This window comes from Bufo gargarizans, chromosome 8 (genome assembly GCF_014858855.1).
Source record: "Bufo gargarizans isolate SCDJY-AF-19 chromosome 8, ASM1485885v1, whole genome shotgun sequence".
Lineage (NCBI taxonomy): Eukaryota > Metazoa > Chordata > Amphibia > Anura > Bufonidae > Bufo > Bufo gargarizans.
Genome location: NC_058087.1, coordinates 55,013,643 through 55,031,198, shown reverse-complemented (window position 1 = coordinate 55,031,198; position 17,556 = coordinate 55,013,643). Strand labels below are relative to the sequence as shown.

The following is a 17,556-nucleotide window of genomic DNA, read 5'->3' as shown; positions in this document are numbered from 1 at the left end:
TAATACACACAGTGATGTCACAGTACAGGGATAATACACACAGTGATGTCACAGTACAGAGATAATACACAGTGATGTCACAGTACAGGGATAATACACACAGTGATGTCACAGTACAGGGATAATACACACAGTGATGTCACAGTACAGGATAATATGTCACAGTACAGGGATAATATACACAGTGATGTTCACAGTACAGAGATAATACCACAGTGATGTCACAGTACAGGGATAATAACACAGTGATGTCACAGTACAGAGATAATACACACAGTGATGTCACAGTACAGGGATAATACCACAGTGATGTCACAGTACAGGAGATAATACACACAGTGATGTCACAGTACAGAGATAATACACACAGTGATGTCACAGTACAGGAGATAATACACAGTGATGTCACAGTACAGAGATAATACACACAGTGATGTCACAGTACAGGGATAATAAACACAGTGATGTCACAGTACAGAGATAATACACAGTGATGTCACAGTACGGGATAATAAACACAGTGATGTCACAGTACAGGATATAAACACAGTGATGTCACAGTACAGAGATAATAACACAGTGATGTCACAGTACAGAGATAATACACACAGTGATGTCACAGTACAGAGATAATACACACAGTGATGTCACAGTACAGAGATAATAAACACAGTGATGTCACAGTACAGGGATAATAAACACAGTGATGTCACAGTACAGAGATAATACACACAGTGATGTCACAGTACAGGGATAATACACACGGTGATGTCACAGTACAGAGATAATACACACCGTGATGTCACAGTACAGGGATAATAACACAGTGATGTCACAGTACAGGATAATACACACAGTGATGTCACAGTACAGAGATAATACACACAGTGATGTCACAGTACAGAGATAATACACACAGTGATGTCACAGTACAGAGATAATACACACAGTGATGTCACAGTACAGGGATAATAACACAGTGATGTCACAGTACAGAGATAATAACACAGTGATGTCACAGTACAGGGATAATATACACAGTGATGTCACAGTACAGAGATAATACACACAGTGATGTCACAGTACAGGGATAATACACACAGTGATGTCACAGTACAGGGATAATACACACAGTGATGTCACAGTACAGAGATAATACACACAGTGATGTCACAGTACAGAGATAATAAACACAGTGATGTCACAGTACAGAGATAATACACACAGTGATGTCACAGTACAGGGATAATAACACAGTGATGTCACAGTACAGAGATAATACACACAGTGATGTCACAGTACAGGGATAATATACACAGTGATGTCACAGTACAGGGATAATACACACAGTGATGTCACAGTACAGAGATAATACACACAGTGATGTCACAGTACAGGGATAATACACACAGTGATGTCACAGTACAGAGATAATAAACACAGTGATGTCACAGTACAGGGATAATATACACAGTGATGTCACAGTACAGAGATAATAAACACAGTGATGTCACAGTACAGGGATAATATACACAGTGATGTCACAGTACAGAGATAATACACACAGTGATGTCACAGTACAGGGATAATACACACAGTGATGTCACAGTACAGGGATAATACACACAGTGATGTCACAGTACAGAGATAATACACACAGTGATGTCACAGTACAGGGATAATACACACAGTGATGTCACAGTACAGAGATAATACACACAGTGATGTCACAGTACAGGGATAATAACACAGTGATGTCACAGTACAGAGATAATACACACAGTGATGTCACAGTACAGGGATAATACACACAGTGATGTCACAGTACAGAGATAATACACACAGTGATGTCACAGTACAGGGATAATATACACAGTGATGTCACAGTACAGAGATAATACACACAGTGATGTCACAGTACAGGGATAATACACACAGTGATGTCACAGTACAGAGTAATACACACAGTGATGTCACAGTACAGGATAATAACACAGTGATGTCACAGTACAGAGATAATAAACACAGTGATGTCACAGTACAGAGGATAATACACACAGTGATGTCACAGTACAGGGATAATACACACAGTGATGTCACAGTACAGAGATAATACACACAGTGATGTCACAGTACAGAGATAATACACACAGTGATGTCACAGTACAGGGATAATACACACAGTGATGTCACAGTACAGAGATAATACACACAGTGATGTCACAGTACAGGGATAATATACACAGTGATGTCACAGTACAGAGATAATACACACAGTGATGTCACAGTACAGGGATAATACACACAGTGATGTCACAGTACAGAGATAATACACACAGTGATGTCACAGTACAGAGATAATACACACAGTGATGTCACAGTACAGAGATAATACACACAGTGATGTCACAGTACAGAGATAATACACACAGTGATGTCACAGTACAGGGATAATACACACAGTGATGTCACAGTACAGGGATAATAAATAGTGATGTGACAGTACAGAGATAATACACACAGTGATGTCACAGTACAGGGATAATAACACAGTGATGTCACAGTACAGAGATAATACACACAGTGATGTCACAGTACAGGGATAATACACACAGTGATGTCACAGTACAGGGATAATACACACAGTGATGTCACAGTACAGGAGATAATATACACAGTGATGTCACAGTACAGAGATAATACACACAGTGATGTCACAGTACAGGGATAATACACACAGTGATGTCACAGTACAGAGATAATACACACAGTGATGTCACAGTACAGGGATAATATACACAGTGATGTCACAGTACAGAGATAATACACACAGTGATGTCACAGTACAGGGATAATACACACAGTGATGTCACAGTACAGAGATAATACACACAGTGATGTCACAGTACAGGGATAATACACACAGTGATGTCACAGTACAGAGATAATACACACAGTGATGTCACAGTACAGGGATAATATACACAGTGATGTCACAGTACAGAGATAATACACACAGTGATGTCACAGTACAGGGATAATACACACAGTGATGTCACAGTACAGGGATAATACACACAGTGATGTCACAGTACAGGGATAATATACACAGTGATGTCACAGTACAGAGATAATACACACAGTGATGTCACAGTACAGGGATAATACACACAGTGATGTCACAGTACAGAGATAATACACACAGTGATGTCACAGTACAGGGATAATACTACACAGTGATGTCACAGTACAGAGATAATACACACAGTGATGTCACAGTACAGGATAATACACACAGTGATGTCAAGTACAATACACAGTGATGTCACAGTACAGGAGATAATACACACAGTGATGTCACAGTACAGAGATAATACACACAGTGATGTCACAGTACAGAGATAATACACACAGTGATGTCACAGTACAGGGATAATACACACAGTGATGTCACAGTACAGAGATAATACACACAGTGATGTCACAGTACAGGGATAATATACACAGTGATGTCACAGTACAGAGATAATACACACAGTGATGTCACAGTACAGGGATAATACACACAGTGATGTCACATGTACAGGGATAATACACACAGTGATGTCACAGTACAGGGATAATATACACAGTGGATGTCACAGTATCAGGATAATACACACAGTGATGTCACCTGTACAGGGATAATAAACACAGTGTGTCACAGTACAGGGATAATACACACAGTGATGTCACAGTACAGGATAATACACACAGTGATGTCACAGTACAGAATAATACACACGTGATGTCACAGTACAGGATAATGCACACAGTGATGTCACAGTACAGAGATAATACACACAGTGATGTCACAGTACAGAGATAATAAACACAGTGATGTCACAGTACAGAGATAATACACACAGTGATGTCACAGTACAGGGATAATAAACACAGCGATGTCACAGTACAGAGATAATAAACACAGTGATGTCACAGTACAGAGATAATAAACACAGTGATGTCACAGTACAGAGATAATACACACAGTGATGTCACAGTACAGAGATAATACACACAGTGATGTCACAGTACAGAGATAATACACACAGTGATGTCACAGTACAGGGATAATAAACACAGTGATGTCACAGTACAGAGATAATACACACAGTGATGTCACAGTACAGGGATAATCAACACAGTGATGTCACAATACAGAGATAATAAACACAGTAATGTCACAGTACAGAGATAATAAACACAGTGGTGTCACAGTACAGGGATAATACACACAGTGATGTCACAGTACAGAGATAATAAACACAGTGGTGTCACAGTACAGGGATAATACACACAGTGATGTCACAGTACAGGGATAGTAAACACAGTGATGTCACAGTACAGGGATAGTAAACACAGTGATGTCACAGTACAGGTATAATATACACAGTGATGTCACAGTGCAGAGATAATACACACAGTGATGTCACAGTACAGGGATAATACACACAGTGATGTCACAGTACAGAGATAATAAACACAGTGATGTCACAGTACAGGGATAATATACACAGTGATGTCACAGTACAGAGATAATACACACAGTGATGTCACAGTACAGGGATAATACACACAGTGATGTCACAGTACAGAGATAATACACACAGTGATGTCACAGTACAGGGATAATCAACACAGTGATGTCACAATACAGAGATAATAAACACAGTAATGTCACAGTACAGAGATAATAAACACAGTGGTGTCACAGTACAGGGATAATACACACAGTGATGTCACAGTACAGAGATAATAAACACAGTGGTGTCACAGTACAGGGATAATACACACAGTGATGTCACAGTACAGGGATAGTAAACACAGTGATGTCACAGTACAGGGATAGTAAACACAGTGATGTCACAGTACAGGTATAATATACACAGTGATGTCACAGTGCAGAGATAATACACACAGTGATGTCACAGTACAGGGATAATACACACAGTGATGTCACAGTACAGAGATAATAAACACAGTGATGTCACAGTACAGGGATAATATACACAGTGATGTCACAGTACAGGGATAATATACACAGTGATGTCACAGTACAGAGATAATACACACAGTGATGTCACAGTACAGGGATAATACACACAGTGATGCCACTGTACAGGGATAATAAACACAGTGATGTCACAGTACAGGGATAATATACACAGTGATGTCACAGTATAGGGATAATACACACAGTGATGTCACTGTACAGGGATAATAAACACAGTGATGTCACAGTACAGGGATAATATACACAGTGATGTCACAGTACAGAGATAATACACACAGTGATGTCACAGTACAGGGATAATACACACAGTGATGTCACAGTACAGAGATAATACACACAGTGATGTCACAGTACAGGGATAATATACACAGTGATGTCACAGTACAGAGATAATACACACAGTGATGTCACAGTACAGGGATAATACACACAGTGATGTCACAGTACAGAGATAATACACACAGTGATTTCACAGTACAGGGATAATACACACAGTGATGTCACAGTACAGAGATAATACACACAGTGATGTCACAGTACAGAGATAATACACACAGTGATGTCACAGTACAGGGATAATATACACAGTGATGTCACAGTACAGAGATAATACACACAGTGATGTCACAGTACAGGGATAATACACACAGTGATGTCACAGTACAGAGATAATACAAACAGTGATGTCACAGTACAGGGATAATACACACAGTGATGTCACAGTACAGGGATAATACACACAGTGATGTCACAGTACAGTACTCCTGAGCTGCATTCACTGGTCTAGATTTTTAGCAGATGTATCACAGGAGATTAGGCTGGATTATAAATCTGGTGCAGGGACAGACACTTGTCTCCAACTCTGAATTAGCTATTGCTCGGCTTACTTTGAGACATATTTTTAATGCCAGAATTTTGGCGCAAAATTACGCATCCTGTTCCTGACCTTTTTCCTGTAAAGTTTACCCTTTTCTGCAAAGCTTTCCTTTTGGACAGACATTTCATGACTGTGCCTTTAGATTGTCACCCACTTTTCACACACTCTGGATGGTCTACAGATTTGCATTGTCATCTTGAGTTACAGCTTTTTCACGTCCGCTCCCCTTCAACTGCCCTGATGGTTTAAAGGGAACCTGTCACCAGTTTTATGGTGTCCTAACTAAGGGCAACATAAAGAAGTGACTGATTCTCTTAGCAAAATGCTGGGTCACTTTCTTTAATTGACCCAGTCAATCTGCCAACATCTTGTATTGAAAAGCTCCAGCTGATAATGATGAGTCCTGAATATTCATGAGCTCCTGACTCTCCCCGCCCACCTGCTGCTGATTGACAGTTATTTTCCATATGAATCAGCAGCAGGTGGGCAGGGGAGTGGCTATAGCTCTGAATTAAATATACGCTGGACTCAGTGACATCACGCTGGACTCAAATCAGCTCATTAGCATGCGGCATCTTTGTGTGTATATTATGAGGCAACCATCTGTCACACCAGTAAGTGAATACATCTAAGGTACTTTTTAGTAGTTAATGATTGTATATAATTAGTTAGATTATAATCAAATATCCACATGACAGGTTCCCTTTAAGTGTCAGTTTTTACTGTAATTCTGTTATTATATTTATGGACTAACCTTATGAATGACCAGAACTAGCAAGATTGTATAAGTGCACAATTTTGAAGCAGACACGTTAAAAACTAATTATCCTTCTAGGCCAGGCATGCTCAACCTGCGGCCCTCCAGCTGTTGCAGAACTGCAACTCCCAGCATGCCCGAACAGCTTACAGCTATCAGCCTACAGCAGGGCACGGTGGGAGTTGTAGTTTTACAACAGCTGGAGGGCCGCAGGTTGAGCATCTCTGTTCTAGACAACCAAAGCAGAAATCATAAAACTGAGGAAAAAATACAATAATGGGATAGAAAGTAGCAAAATGTGTATAAAATGGAATATTAAATCACTTCCATATTACTGCTTTGTAAACCGCGCACCATATGTGTGGATAGAGGAGCGCTAACATCGCTTCAATAACATGCAAATTTAATATCAGCGCCGAAGATTTCATCGATTTCGACTGTTCCCGGGATTATGTATTTGTTAATAAATGAATTTTCAGAATGAGGAAAGGAAATTCACATTTTGCTGAATTGTTAAGTGTCCCCGTCTGGGCAGGAACACAAGCTGCAGATTTCCCAGCGCCATAAGCGGAAAGGTTTGTTGTAATATTCTGAGCTATGAAAGTAAATGTCCACCATGCCCGATCCTGCGCTATAATGTGTCCTCACAGCGCTGGCAGCTCCACTGCACCTACAGGTGTAGCAATCATTAAAGGGGTTGGACCATCTCAGACATTGGTGACCTATTGCTAGGATATGTCATCAATGTCAGATAGGTGCAGGTCCGACCTGTAGGACCCACTCCCATCTCAATCAACGCCTCCCCCTGTTCACCACCATAGGAGTTCCAGCAGACCCATAGAGGTGAATGGAGAGGTGGCTTCGTATGCCCGGTGTGCTCTCCATCACTTCAGGGGCCATGTTCCCTAGACAGGAGACAGTCCCAGAGGTGGGACCCACATCTATCTGACACGGGTGGCATATCCTAGTCTGAGGAAGTCAACAGGACTGGGAGTTTACTTTGACTATTTATACATAATGACCTGTGTCCGTGAAGCTCCCCCTAGTGGTGGCTGCAGGCAGATACCATGTTATCATGCAGCTTTATGACTAGCATACGCTTGACCACTGCTCCATTCAACCTGCTACTAGTCATGGCTGTAGTGGGTGGGGGGGTTCCAATCATAAAGTGATGCCTATTGCAAGAATATGTCAACATTTTATTATTTTGGGGGCCCAACCTCTGAGAATAAAAGAGCACAGATTCAGCACCCGTTCGCTGTTTTTCCCTTCACAGCTGCATTCCCACCTGGAATCACCTGGCCGTTCAAGGAGCAACAGCTGGCCCCATTCACTGGAATAGAGTTGCGCTGCAGTTTCTAGCACAGTGGATGGCCAGGGCGCTGCTGTGCCTGTGAAGGAGCCATAGCGCCGAATCTCTACTGCAGTCTCCGTTCTCAGGACCTATGGGTATCCCAGAAGTCAAACCCTGATCAAGCATAAATCATACCATCACTGTATAAGACAGGAGGACCCCTTTAAGGGCTTCTCCAGTATTATGTAAAGATTAACAAAAACATAAGCAGCTTTCTAAGGTACATTTGCCAGGTGTCTGCTTGCTGTAAGTGAATTGCAACCCTCTTAGGCTACTTTCACACTAGCGTTCGTCGGTCCGCTCGTGAGCTCCGTTTGAAGGGGCTCACGAGCGGACCCGAACGCCTCCGTCCAGCCCTGATGCAGTCTGAATGGAGCGGATCCGCTCAGACTGCATCAGTCTGGCGGCGTTCAGCCTCCGCTCCGCTCGCCTCCGCACGGACAGGCGGACAGCTGAACGCTGCTTGCAGCGTTCGGGTGTCCGCCTGGCCGTGCGGAGGCGTGCGGATCCGTAAGTAATGTAAGTCAATGGGAACGGATCCGCTTGAAGATGTCACCATATGGCTCAATCTTCAGGCGGATCCGTCCCCCATTGACTTTACATTGAAAGTCTGGACGGAGCTATTTTCACACTTAGCTGTTATATGCTAAAATAATGCAGACGGATCCGTTCTGAACGGATCCGATCGAACGCTAGTGTGAAAGTAGCCTAAGGTACATGCAGTCTTTTCTATACTGACAGGTGTCCAGGCACATGTGTCACAGATAAAGCTTCACGTGTTTGTTCACGGGCGATAAAAAAAACAGGACAGCGAAATGAGAAGAAGACGGCGTTTTACTTACTGGGGGAGTTGAGCAGGCGGGAGTGTCGGCAGTAATAGGCCACTTCTTGCTCGCAGTACTCCGCAGTGTGGATCATGGCTTCCAGCTGATCGGCTCTGGCGCTGTAGTTAAATGACATAGAATACGCTCTCCCAGAAAATGATCCGAGCACAGGTGTTATCTCCGTAATGTTGTGCCCGACGATCGTCCAGATTTTCTCCTCTGTTGGAAACATTTAATTAAAATCCACATGACATTCTCTGCAATATACAATGTATCTAGTCTCAAAGCATCAAAGAGCATCGTGCAGCGGGGGAGGGGGTGACAACTGGGTGTTATCTACCTGTGCTATGCCTGGGAGGACAGTTCTGATCTCCCAAAAAACTTCCACACATACATAGAATTGTAACCTGCTCTCTACGGTCCATATCTGCAAGCTGTAGCCACCTGTAACCACAACTTAAAGGGGACCTCTCCTCTCTTCTCACATGTCTAAGTGACTACTTGCATTCCCCATGTAACGACTATTCTGGAGCATCTATTCTTATGACTCAATATCGTACAGTTCCTATTCTATTATTCCTACTAGAATTAAATGCCAGCAGTCTGCTGAGTGTTTCCAGTTCTGACTCCCAGTGCTGCTCCTGTCAAACTGTACAGGGACACCCCCCCAACTGGTATCGCCCAGCTGGACCTTCATTGCAGACTGCTGGAAATACATTCATAACTTTTAGTAGGAATAACAGACAATGGAACAACTTACAGTCATTATAATAGATGCTCCAAAATTGTAATTGCATAGGGAACGCAAGTAGATACTAAAACAGGTGTCAGGAGAGGGGACAGGTCCTCTTTAATCACTAAAGAATGTGCAGCAACTTTCTAACAGGCCTGGTATTCTAATTCCAAGATTTCTGCTTGCTGTAAGTGAATGGAGGCATTCTTGTGTGTATACAGAGGCTGAATGTGCCTTATGGTCACACATAGTGGAATATTTCTGCTGCAATGTAAAATTTGGATATGTCCCCTACAGATTTGGTCCCAAATTTCAAACTCTCCTTTGCTAGTTTTGAAATCTGCTGCAAAAAAATGTGGATTTGAAAAAAGTTGCATGCCCTAAAATTTGTGCAACATGTATAGGGGTTTTGTAAAATCCTATTCACATTTATACTGTGCTTCGAAGCAGATTTTTATGGACAGACATTCTGCAATAAATCTACCGCCTATAATAAACAGAATGCTAAATGAAATGGCCATTGAGGGGTTAAAAATAATTAAAAAAAAACTCTCCTCATCCATTTGATCGCACAGCTGGTATCCTCTCCTTTCTTCTTATTGCAGGACCTGCGATGACGTCACCGCGCTCAAGACGCGGTGAACGCAGTGACGTCATCGCAGGTCTTTTTGCAGTTCCTGCAGAAAGAAGAGGATACCGGCTGCGCGATCAAGTGGATGAGGTGAGTTTTTTTTAAATTATTTTTAAACCCTCAATGGCCATTTTATTTAGCATTCTGTCTTAGGAATGCTATTATTTAAAGTGAAGTTCGGGTCCCCATTGACTTTAATGGGGTTTGGGTTCGAACCGAACACGAACTCTGACCTGAAGTTCGGCTGAACCCGGCAAACCCGAACTTCACAGAGTTCGCTCATCCCTCTCTGCCATTGGGTCCCCGCCACTGACCGTGGCATAAAAGGGGTTAACATGCCAGCATCTGTGTTTTCACAAACTAGAGGCCAAAATAAAAGCGGCCAAACTAGAGACCGAGAGATTAATTGCCAAAGAGAGTAAAACTAACCCTAAAATGTTCTTCAATTATCTAAATGTTAAAAAATATAAATCTGAAGGTGTTGACCCTTTAAAGAGTAATAAGGGGGGGAGTCGCAGAGAGCGCCGAGGAGAAAGCAAAGCTATTAAATATTTTTTTCTCCAATGTATTCACTGAGGGAAATAAACTGTCAGATTACATGCAGAATGCAAAAATAAATTCCCCATTTAAAGTGTCCTGTCTGACCCAGGAAGAAGTACATCAGCGACTTAAAAAGATTAAATTAGAAAAATCGCCAGGACCAGATGGCATACCCCCCGTGTCCTAAGGGAATTAAGTAATGTCATAGCCAGACCCTTATTTCTGATATTTGCAGACTCTATACTGGCATGGAATGTCCCACAGGATTGGAGCATGGCAAATGTGGTGCCAATATTCAAAAAGGGTCCAAAAACAGAGTCTGGAAACTATAGGCCGGTAAGTTTAACATCTGTTGTGGGTAAACTGAAGATTTTCTAACAGATGCTATCTTAGAGCATCTCAATGGAAATAAGCAAATAACGCCATATAAGCATGGCTACGTGAGGAATCGGTCATATCAAACAAATTTAATCAGTTTCTATGAGGAGGTAAGTTCTAGACTTGACAGCGGCGAATCAATGGATGTCGTATATCTGGACTTCTCCAAAGCATTTGACTCTGTACCACATAAAAGGTTAGTATATAAAATGAGAATGCTCGGACTGGGAGAAAACGTCTGTAAGTGGGTAAGTAACTGGCTGAGTGATAGAAAACAGAGGGTGGTTATTAATGGTACACACTCAGATTGGGTCACTGTCACTAGTGGGGTACCTCAGGGGTCAGTATTGGGCCCTATTCTCTTCAATATATTTATTAATGATCTTGTAGAAGGCTTGCATAGTAAAATAAAAATTTTCGCAGATGACACTAAACTGTGTAAAGTAATTAACACTGAAGAGGACAATATACTGTATATATACACTACAGAGGACAGTATACTGTATATATACTACAGAGGACAGTATACTGTATATATACTACAGAGGGCAGTATACTGTATATATACTACTACAGAGGACAGCATACTACTACAGAGGGCAGTATACTGTATATATACTACAGAGGGCAGTATACTGTATATATACTACAGAGGGCAGTATACTGTATATATACTACAGAGAACAGTATACTGTATATATACTACAGAGAACAGTATACTGTATATATACTACAGAGGACAGTATACTGTATATATACTACAGAGGACAGTATACAGCTACAGAGGGATCTGGATAGACTGGAGGCTTGGGCAGAGAAGTGGCAGATGAGGTTTAACACTGACAAATGTAAAGTTATGCACATGGGAAGGAATAATGCAAGTCACCCGTACATACTAAATGGTAAAACACTGGGTAACACTGACATGGAAAAGGATCTAATAATTTTAATAAACAGCAAACTAAGCTGCAAAAAACAGTGTCAGGCAGCTGCTGCCAAGGCCAATAAGATAATGGGTTGCATCAAAAGGGCATAGATGCCCGTGATAAGAACATAGTCCTACCACTTTACAAATCGTTAGTCAGACCACACATGGAGAACTGTGTACAGTTCTGGGCTCCTGTGAACAAGGCAGACATAGCAGAGCTGGATAGGGTCCAGAGGAGGGCAACTAAAGTAATAACTGGAATGGGGGGACTACAGTACCCTGAAAGATTATCAACATTAAGGTTATTCACTTTAGAAAAAAGACGACTGAGGGGTCAGTACAGAGATCTCTCTCATCATCTGTTTATCCCCAGGACTGTGACTGTGACGAGGGGACATCCTCTGCGTCTGGAGGAAAGAAGGTTTGTACACAAACATAGAAGAGGATTCTTTACAGTAAGAGCAGTGAGACTATGGAACTCTCTGCCTGAGGAGGTGGTGATGGTGAGTACACTACCAGTGTTCAGGAGGGGCCTGGATGTATTTCTGGAGTGTAATAATATTGCAGGCTATAGATACTAGAGAGGGGTCGCTGATCCAGGGAGTTATTCTGATTGGAGTCAGGAAGGAATTTTTTATTCCCCTAAAGTGGGGAAAATTGGCTTCTACCTCACATTTTTTTTTGCCTTCCTCTGGATCAACTTGCAGGATGACAGGCCGAACTGGATGGACAAATGTATTTTTTCGGCCTTATGAACGATGTTACTATGTTACTGATGCCGGCATATGCAGCAGGGGCCCCGGCTGTCAGTGACTGCCGGGTCCATGCTGCTGATCAGGCGGGCGGAGCTCCTGGACCCGCCCGATCAGCCCGCCATACATGTAAGGTGCTGGTCCTTAAGTCACGTCCACCAGCTCTGTACATGTACGGCGAGGGTCTTTAAGGGGTTAATATGGTTTTAAATACGAGAGAGAGAAAAATAACAGGAATAAAATTTACTTATGTCCTGGGATCTCTACATACAGGGTAAACCACTATACCACTAAGCTATAACATCACCACGTCGTTTTTTCTATGCTTAGAAGCTATCATATATAGCTGGTGTCTTTATAATCATATATTGTGTGGGAACACTGCAGATCTCAGTGTGGTGAAGCTATAGTACATAGTGAAATGATATTGGTAGCACACAGATCTAGGACACAGCTCTGCCCTTGTAATCATGAGGAGGGGGGAGTGTGCAGAGCACAGGACGCGTTACAAAGAAGTGCTCAAATGATTCAGCCCCGCTCCTGGTTCTCCAATTGCTCATTTGCATATGAATAAAACACAGATATCTCTACAGGTATTTATCGTGCAGACAAAAGAAAGGTATAATTTTAAAGGGAGTCTGACACCTACTTTGAGCACTTCACACCGCTCATTTCATATTATAGCACAGTTGTCCAACATAAAAATAGCAGCTGTATTGTGTCTTTCACACGTCCACGAGCTGAAAAAAACACTTTATAAAGATATGCAGATTAGCTCCTCGCATGCGCGCTACTCTTCCCACTGTGAGCAGAGGCCCTGATCTTAACAGTGCGCACGTGTGGGCCCAGCGGTGACCAGCGCTAGCATGAGATCTAAGCCAGAGGACGAGGATGAAGTAGGAGAGGAGGACGGGCCAGAGGACTCCAAGGGGAGCGGCTATGCCGACACATCAGAGAGGGGCCATAATGCTACCCCTGGGCACTTGCGGAACCTAATCTGCATATCTTTATAAAGTGTTTTTTTCAGACTCGTGAACCTGGGAAAGACACAATACAGCTACTATTTTTATGTTGGACAACTGTGCTATAATGTGAAATGAGCTATAACGTCCTAAACGCTCAGAGTAGGTGACAGACTCCCTTTAATCAGTATGTTGAGCCCTACCAGCTAGTACTGTATGTCTGGTTTAATAGGGTTGATCCTGGTGAAGGGCCTAGTCTTTAAGTATTTGGTGTAGACCAAGCATGTCAAACTCAAAGGCTAACATGGGCCAAAAAATCAAAATTTAAGTTTATGTGGGCCGCATCAAAAATTTTTATTTTACAATATAATGCAGACGGATCCGCTCTGAACACAAGTGTGAAAGTAGCCTTAGGGGCGAGAACCTGGGATCTTTCATCCCTTGTCCTATTCAGCTCTATCAGGGTAGGACTTCACACTGTCCCTGCTGCTCTGTGCCTTGTGCACACAGTATCAGGGATGTTACCATGGCAACCAGGGCTTCTGTAGCATCCTGGCTGCCATGGTAACTGATCGGAGCCCCAGGCTTACACAGCTGGGGCTCCGATCAGAAGCTGCCACTGCACCACCAATGAGGGGGAGGGGAGAGGTCCCTGTGGCCACTGCCACCAATGATTTTAATACTGGGGGGGGTTGAGAGGGGCTGGCGCACTGTGCCACCAATGATTTTAATGGGATGGGGGGTTGAGGGGGGGGGGCACACTGCACCACCAATGATAAATTACCCCTTTATACAGGAGGCTGGTACTGGCAGATCAGCAGTTAACCCCTCAGGTGCGGCACCTAAGGGGTTAACTGCCTCTGATCACAGCTCCCTGTCAGCGGCAGGGTGCCGGCAATGCGATTCTGCTGCCGGCACCCGCCTCCTGTATTGTGTTAAAGACTGACTTTCACTATCAGGCCACACAGAGCGGCGCCCAGCGATGTCTCAGCACTCACCATTAGTCCTGGGCGCCGCTCCGTTCGCCTGCAGTGCTCCATTACTGTCTCCTCTCCTGCTCCACATGCTGCTGATTACTATCGGAGCGATGGGAGGAGACATCAGCTTCACTAGTGGGCGTTCCTTCTTCCTGGCTGTAGCGCTGTCCAATCGCAGCGCAGGGAGAAGGAACGCCCACTAGTGAAGCTGATGTCTCCTCCCATCGCTCCGATAGTAATCAGCAGCATGTGGAGCAGGAGAGGAGACAGTAATGGGGCACTGCGGGCGAACGGAGCGGCGCCCAGGACTAATGGTGAGTGCTGAGACATCGCTGGGCGCCGCTCTGTGTGGGAAATGGGAATAGTCCTAGCATTGGTGGCTCAGTGCGCCCGCCCCTCCTCCGCCCCTCTCTCCATGTGGGCCGCATGTTTGACACCCATGGTGTAGACAATCCTCTGGTAGCCTGGACTACAGATTGATACAGTTTACCTGCACTGATACATTGTTGCAGGAGAGAGATTTGTTCTGCATTGCCAAGGGTGAAATCTGCAGCAATTCAGATACAATTCTGCAGGGAAATCTGCGTGTAAGACGCGCCATAATGTACTGTAAAATTACACTGGTGTGAAGGCGCCCAAAGGGCTCTTCTTGGACAACAATATTGATGGCCTATTTTCAGATTGTTGGGGGTGCGACTCCTGGGGGCCATGGCGCTCCACAGAATGATGCTCTTTTCATCATATACCAAGCACAGCGCCGCACTTTCCTTGTGGCTGCGCCTGGTATTACAGCTCAACCCCATCTATTTGAAGCCATAGGGAGCTGAAATACTAAGCAAAGACCCTATAAACTATATAAGCTGACTGGTCAGACCTCCACCCATCTGATATTGACGGCCAATCCAAACGATAGGACATCAATACTGGAAATCCAAAAGACCCCCTTAAAGGAGAATTATTCTCATGAACTATCCCAGGATATGCTATAAATAGTCGATAGGTGAAGACCCCACCTCTAGGACAACCATCTACCTGGTAATATCACCATTCATCTCATGGCTACTGTGAAGGGAGAGGTGGGTGCGCATGTGCAGTTAGGAAATGTCTGAGCATGCTCACTGCAATAGAAGTGAATGGAGAGAGCTGTGCATGGCAGCCAAGAGATGGGGACCCCCTGTTCAGAGATGGACCCCACATCTATCTATCAGTTATTCTTGTGTCATAAAGGTCCAAAATGGGCATAACACTGGACCAGCCCTTAAAGCAGGGCATCACAGAGCTGATTACTATGCGGCGACACTATTCCCATAGCTGTGAAATCACTGTGCACATTATTGCACTACGGTGGAGTGGGGCTCTTCTATCGGACCCCTGGGTTACATGCTACACCGCTGTTGTTTATATTTTTATTATAGGGAAATAATACCTAAAAATAATTATATATCTGTTGCAGTGGATAATTGATAAGACATCCTCTCATCCGCTCCATCAGTCATCACCTCACGCAAACCCTTTGCCCCTCCGCTGCATTAGTGTCTTCAGCCCAACAATTAATGGAGGCAGCGCGGCAGAAAATGAAAAGCTATTGAGGAGCACTGCGAGATTTATAGGAGGTATAAAGCAGGATCACCTTCCTCCACTCATTATCCCCCTCACTTTAATATCATTTGCTGCCATTAAGCCGGAGAGATATTATTTTATCGCCCTTCACTGGTTGCGGCGCCGCGCAGCTCCAGGAGAGGAAAACAGGCTGGGAGCTGTAAATATTCGCGGATTCACTTCGCTGTCCATCCATGCAAAGTTATATCCATCTTCAAAAGAACGTTTTTAAGAGCGGCTAAAACGGCTGCCTAATGCAAAGGTGACGGCGCTTTAATTCCCGGCTAATGCTACAGCTTTATGACGCCGCCGTCGGATTTCATTGTCCAATTTAGCAGAAGATGTTGTCTGCAGTCAGTCCCAGGAGACAGGTTTACGGCCACCGAGTCCAGCGCAAGCTGCTAATCCCTCCGTCACTGGGCGGAGGCGCGCACCCTGCGGTCTGTGTCCTGATGAACACTATGCAGCATATTAGTGATAATTATCACCAGCTGTAAAAAAAGTGCTCTATTTGTTGCACTGGCTTGAATTTTAGAAAATTTGGTGGCGCGGTTTACAAATTTGGCGTTTGACTGCAACACAATAGCCACCATGCATAGAAAATGCAGGAAGCGGGCTCTGGGCTACGTTTATATGGCAGAATAATCAGCTGTGGAATCTACAGCAGACATCTGAGGCTGGCCCTCATATCTCAGGCTAGCCCTCATATCTTTCTCATGGACTTTCAGTTGTACATACTGTGTGCCGCCCACAGATTTAGCCCCATTCAATTAAAAACAGGGCATTTTAATTTTTTTATAATTTTTTTGGGGGGAGGTGGAAATCTCAGCAGTATGAACTATGTTGCCAATTCCTATTAAAGCCAATCGGAGGAAAATTGGGAACATTTTTGGGAATGGAATCCATGCCGAAATGCAGCCATATTGCACCCTTTAAGAGTTGTGTAAACTTCACTGTGATAGCAGAAAAATCACATGACCAGATTAGAGTTTCATTTTTTTCTCAAAAGTTTACGACACGTCTGACATATGACCCAATGGGAAAATGTTTTTTCTTAATATTGTCTTAAAGGGGTTTTTGGGTAAAAACTCCACTCTCTGCCTCTGCTCTCTCCATCTTCCGGTCCTGGCACTGTTTACATCCGGCAGGCTATGGTCACATGCTGTGCTCTAGCCAATGACTGGCTTC

The 17,556-nt window shown here is 43.4% G+C and overlaps 1 protein-coding gene across 1 annotated transcript in view; it reads right to left on the bottom strand.

Moving 5' to 3' along the window:
* The window catches only part of LOC122945379 (contactin-associated protein-like 5), a 346,160-nt gene that overhangs the window by 178,031 nt on the left and 150,573 nt on the right, over positions 1-17,556 (bottom strand). Inside the window, 1 exon segment of the mRNA XM_044304451.1 lies at positions 8,887-9,087. Within this exon segment, the coding sequence (XP_044160386.1) occupies positions 8,887-9,087 (201 nt within the window).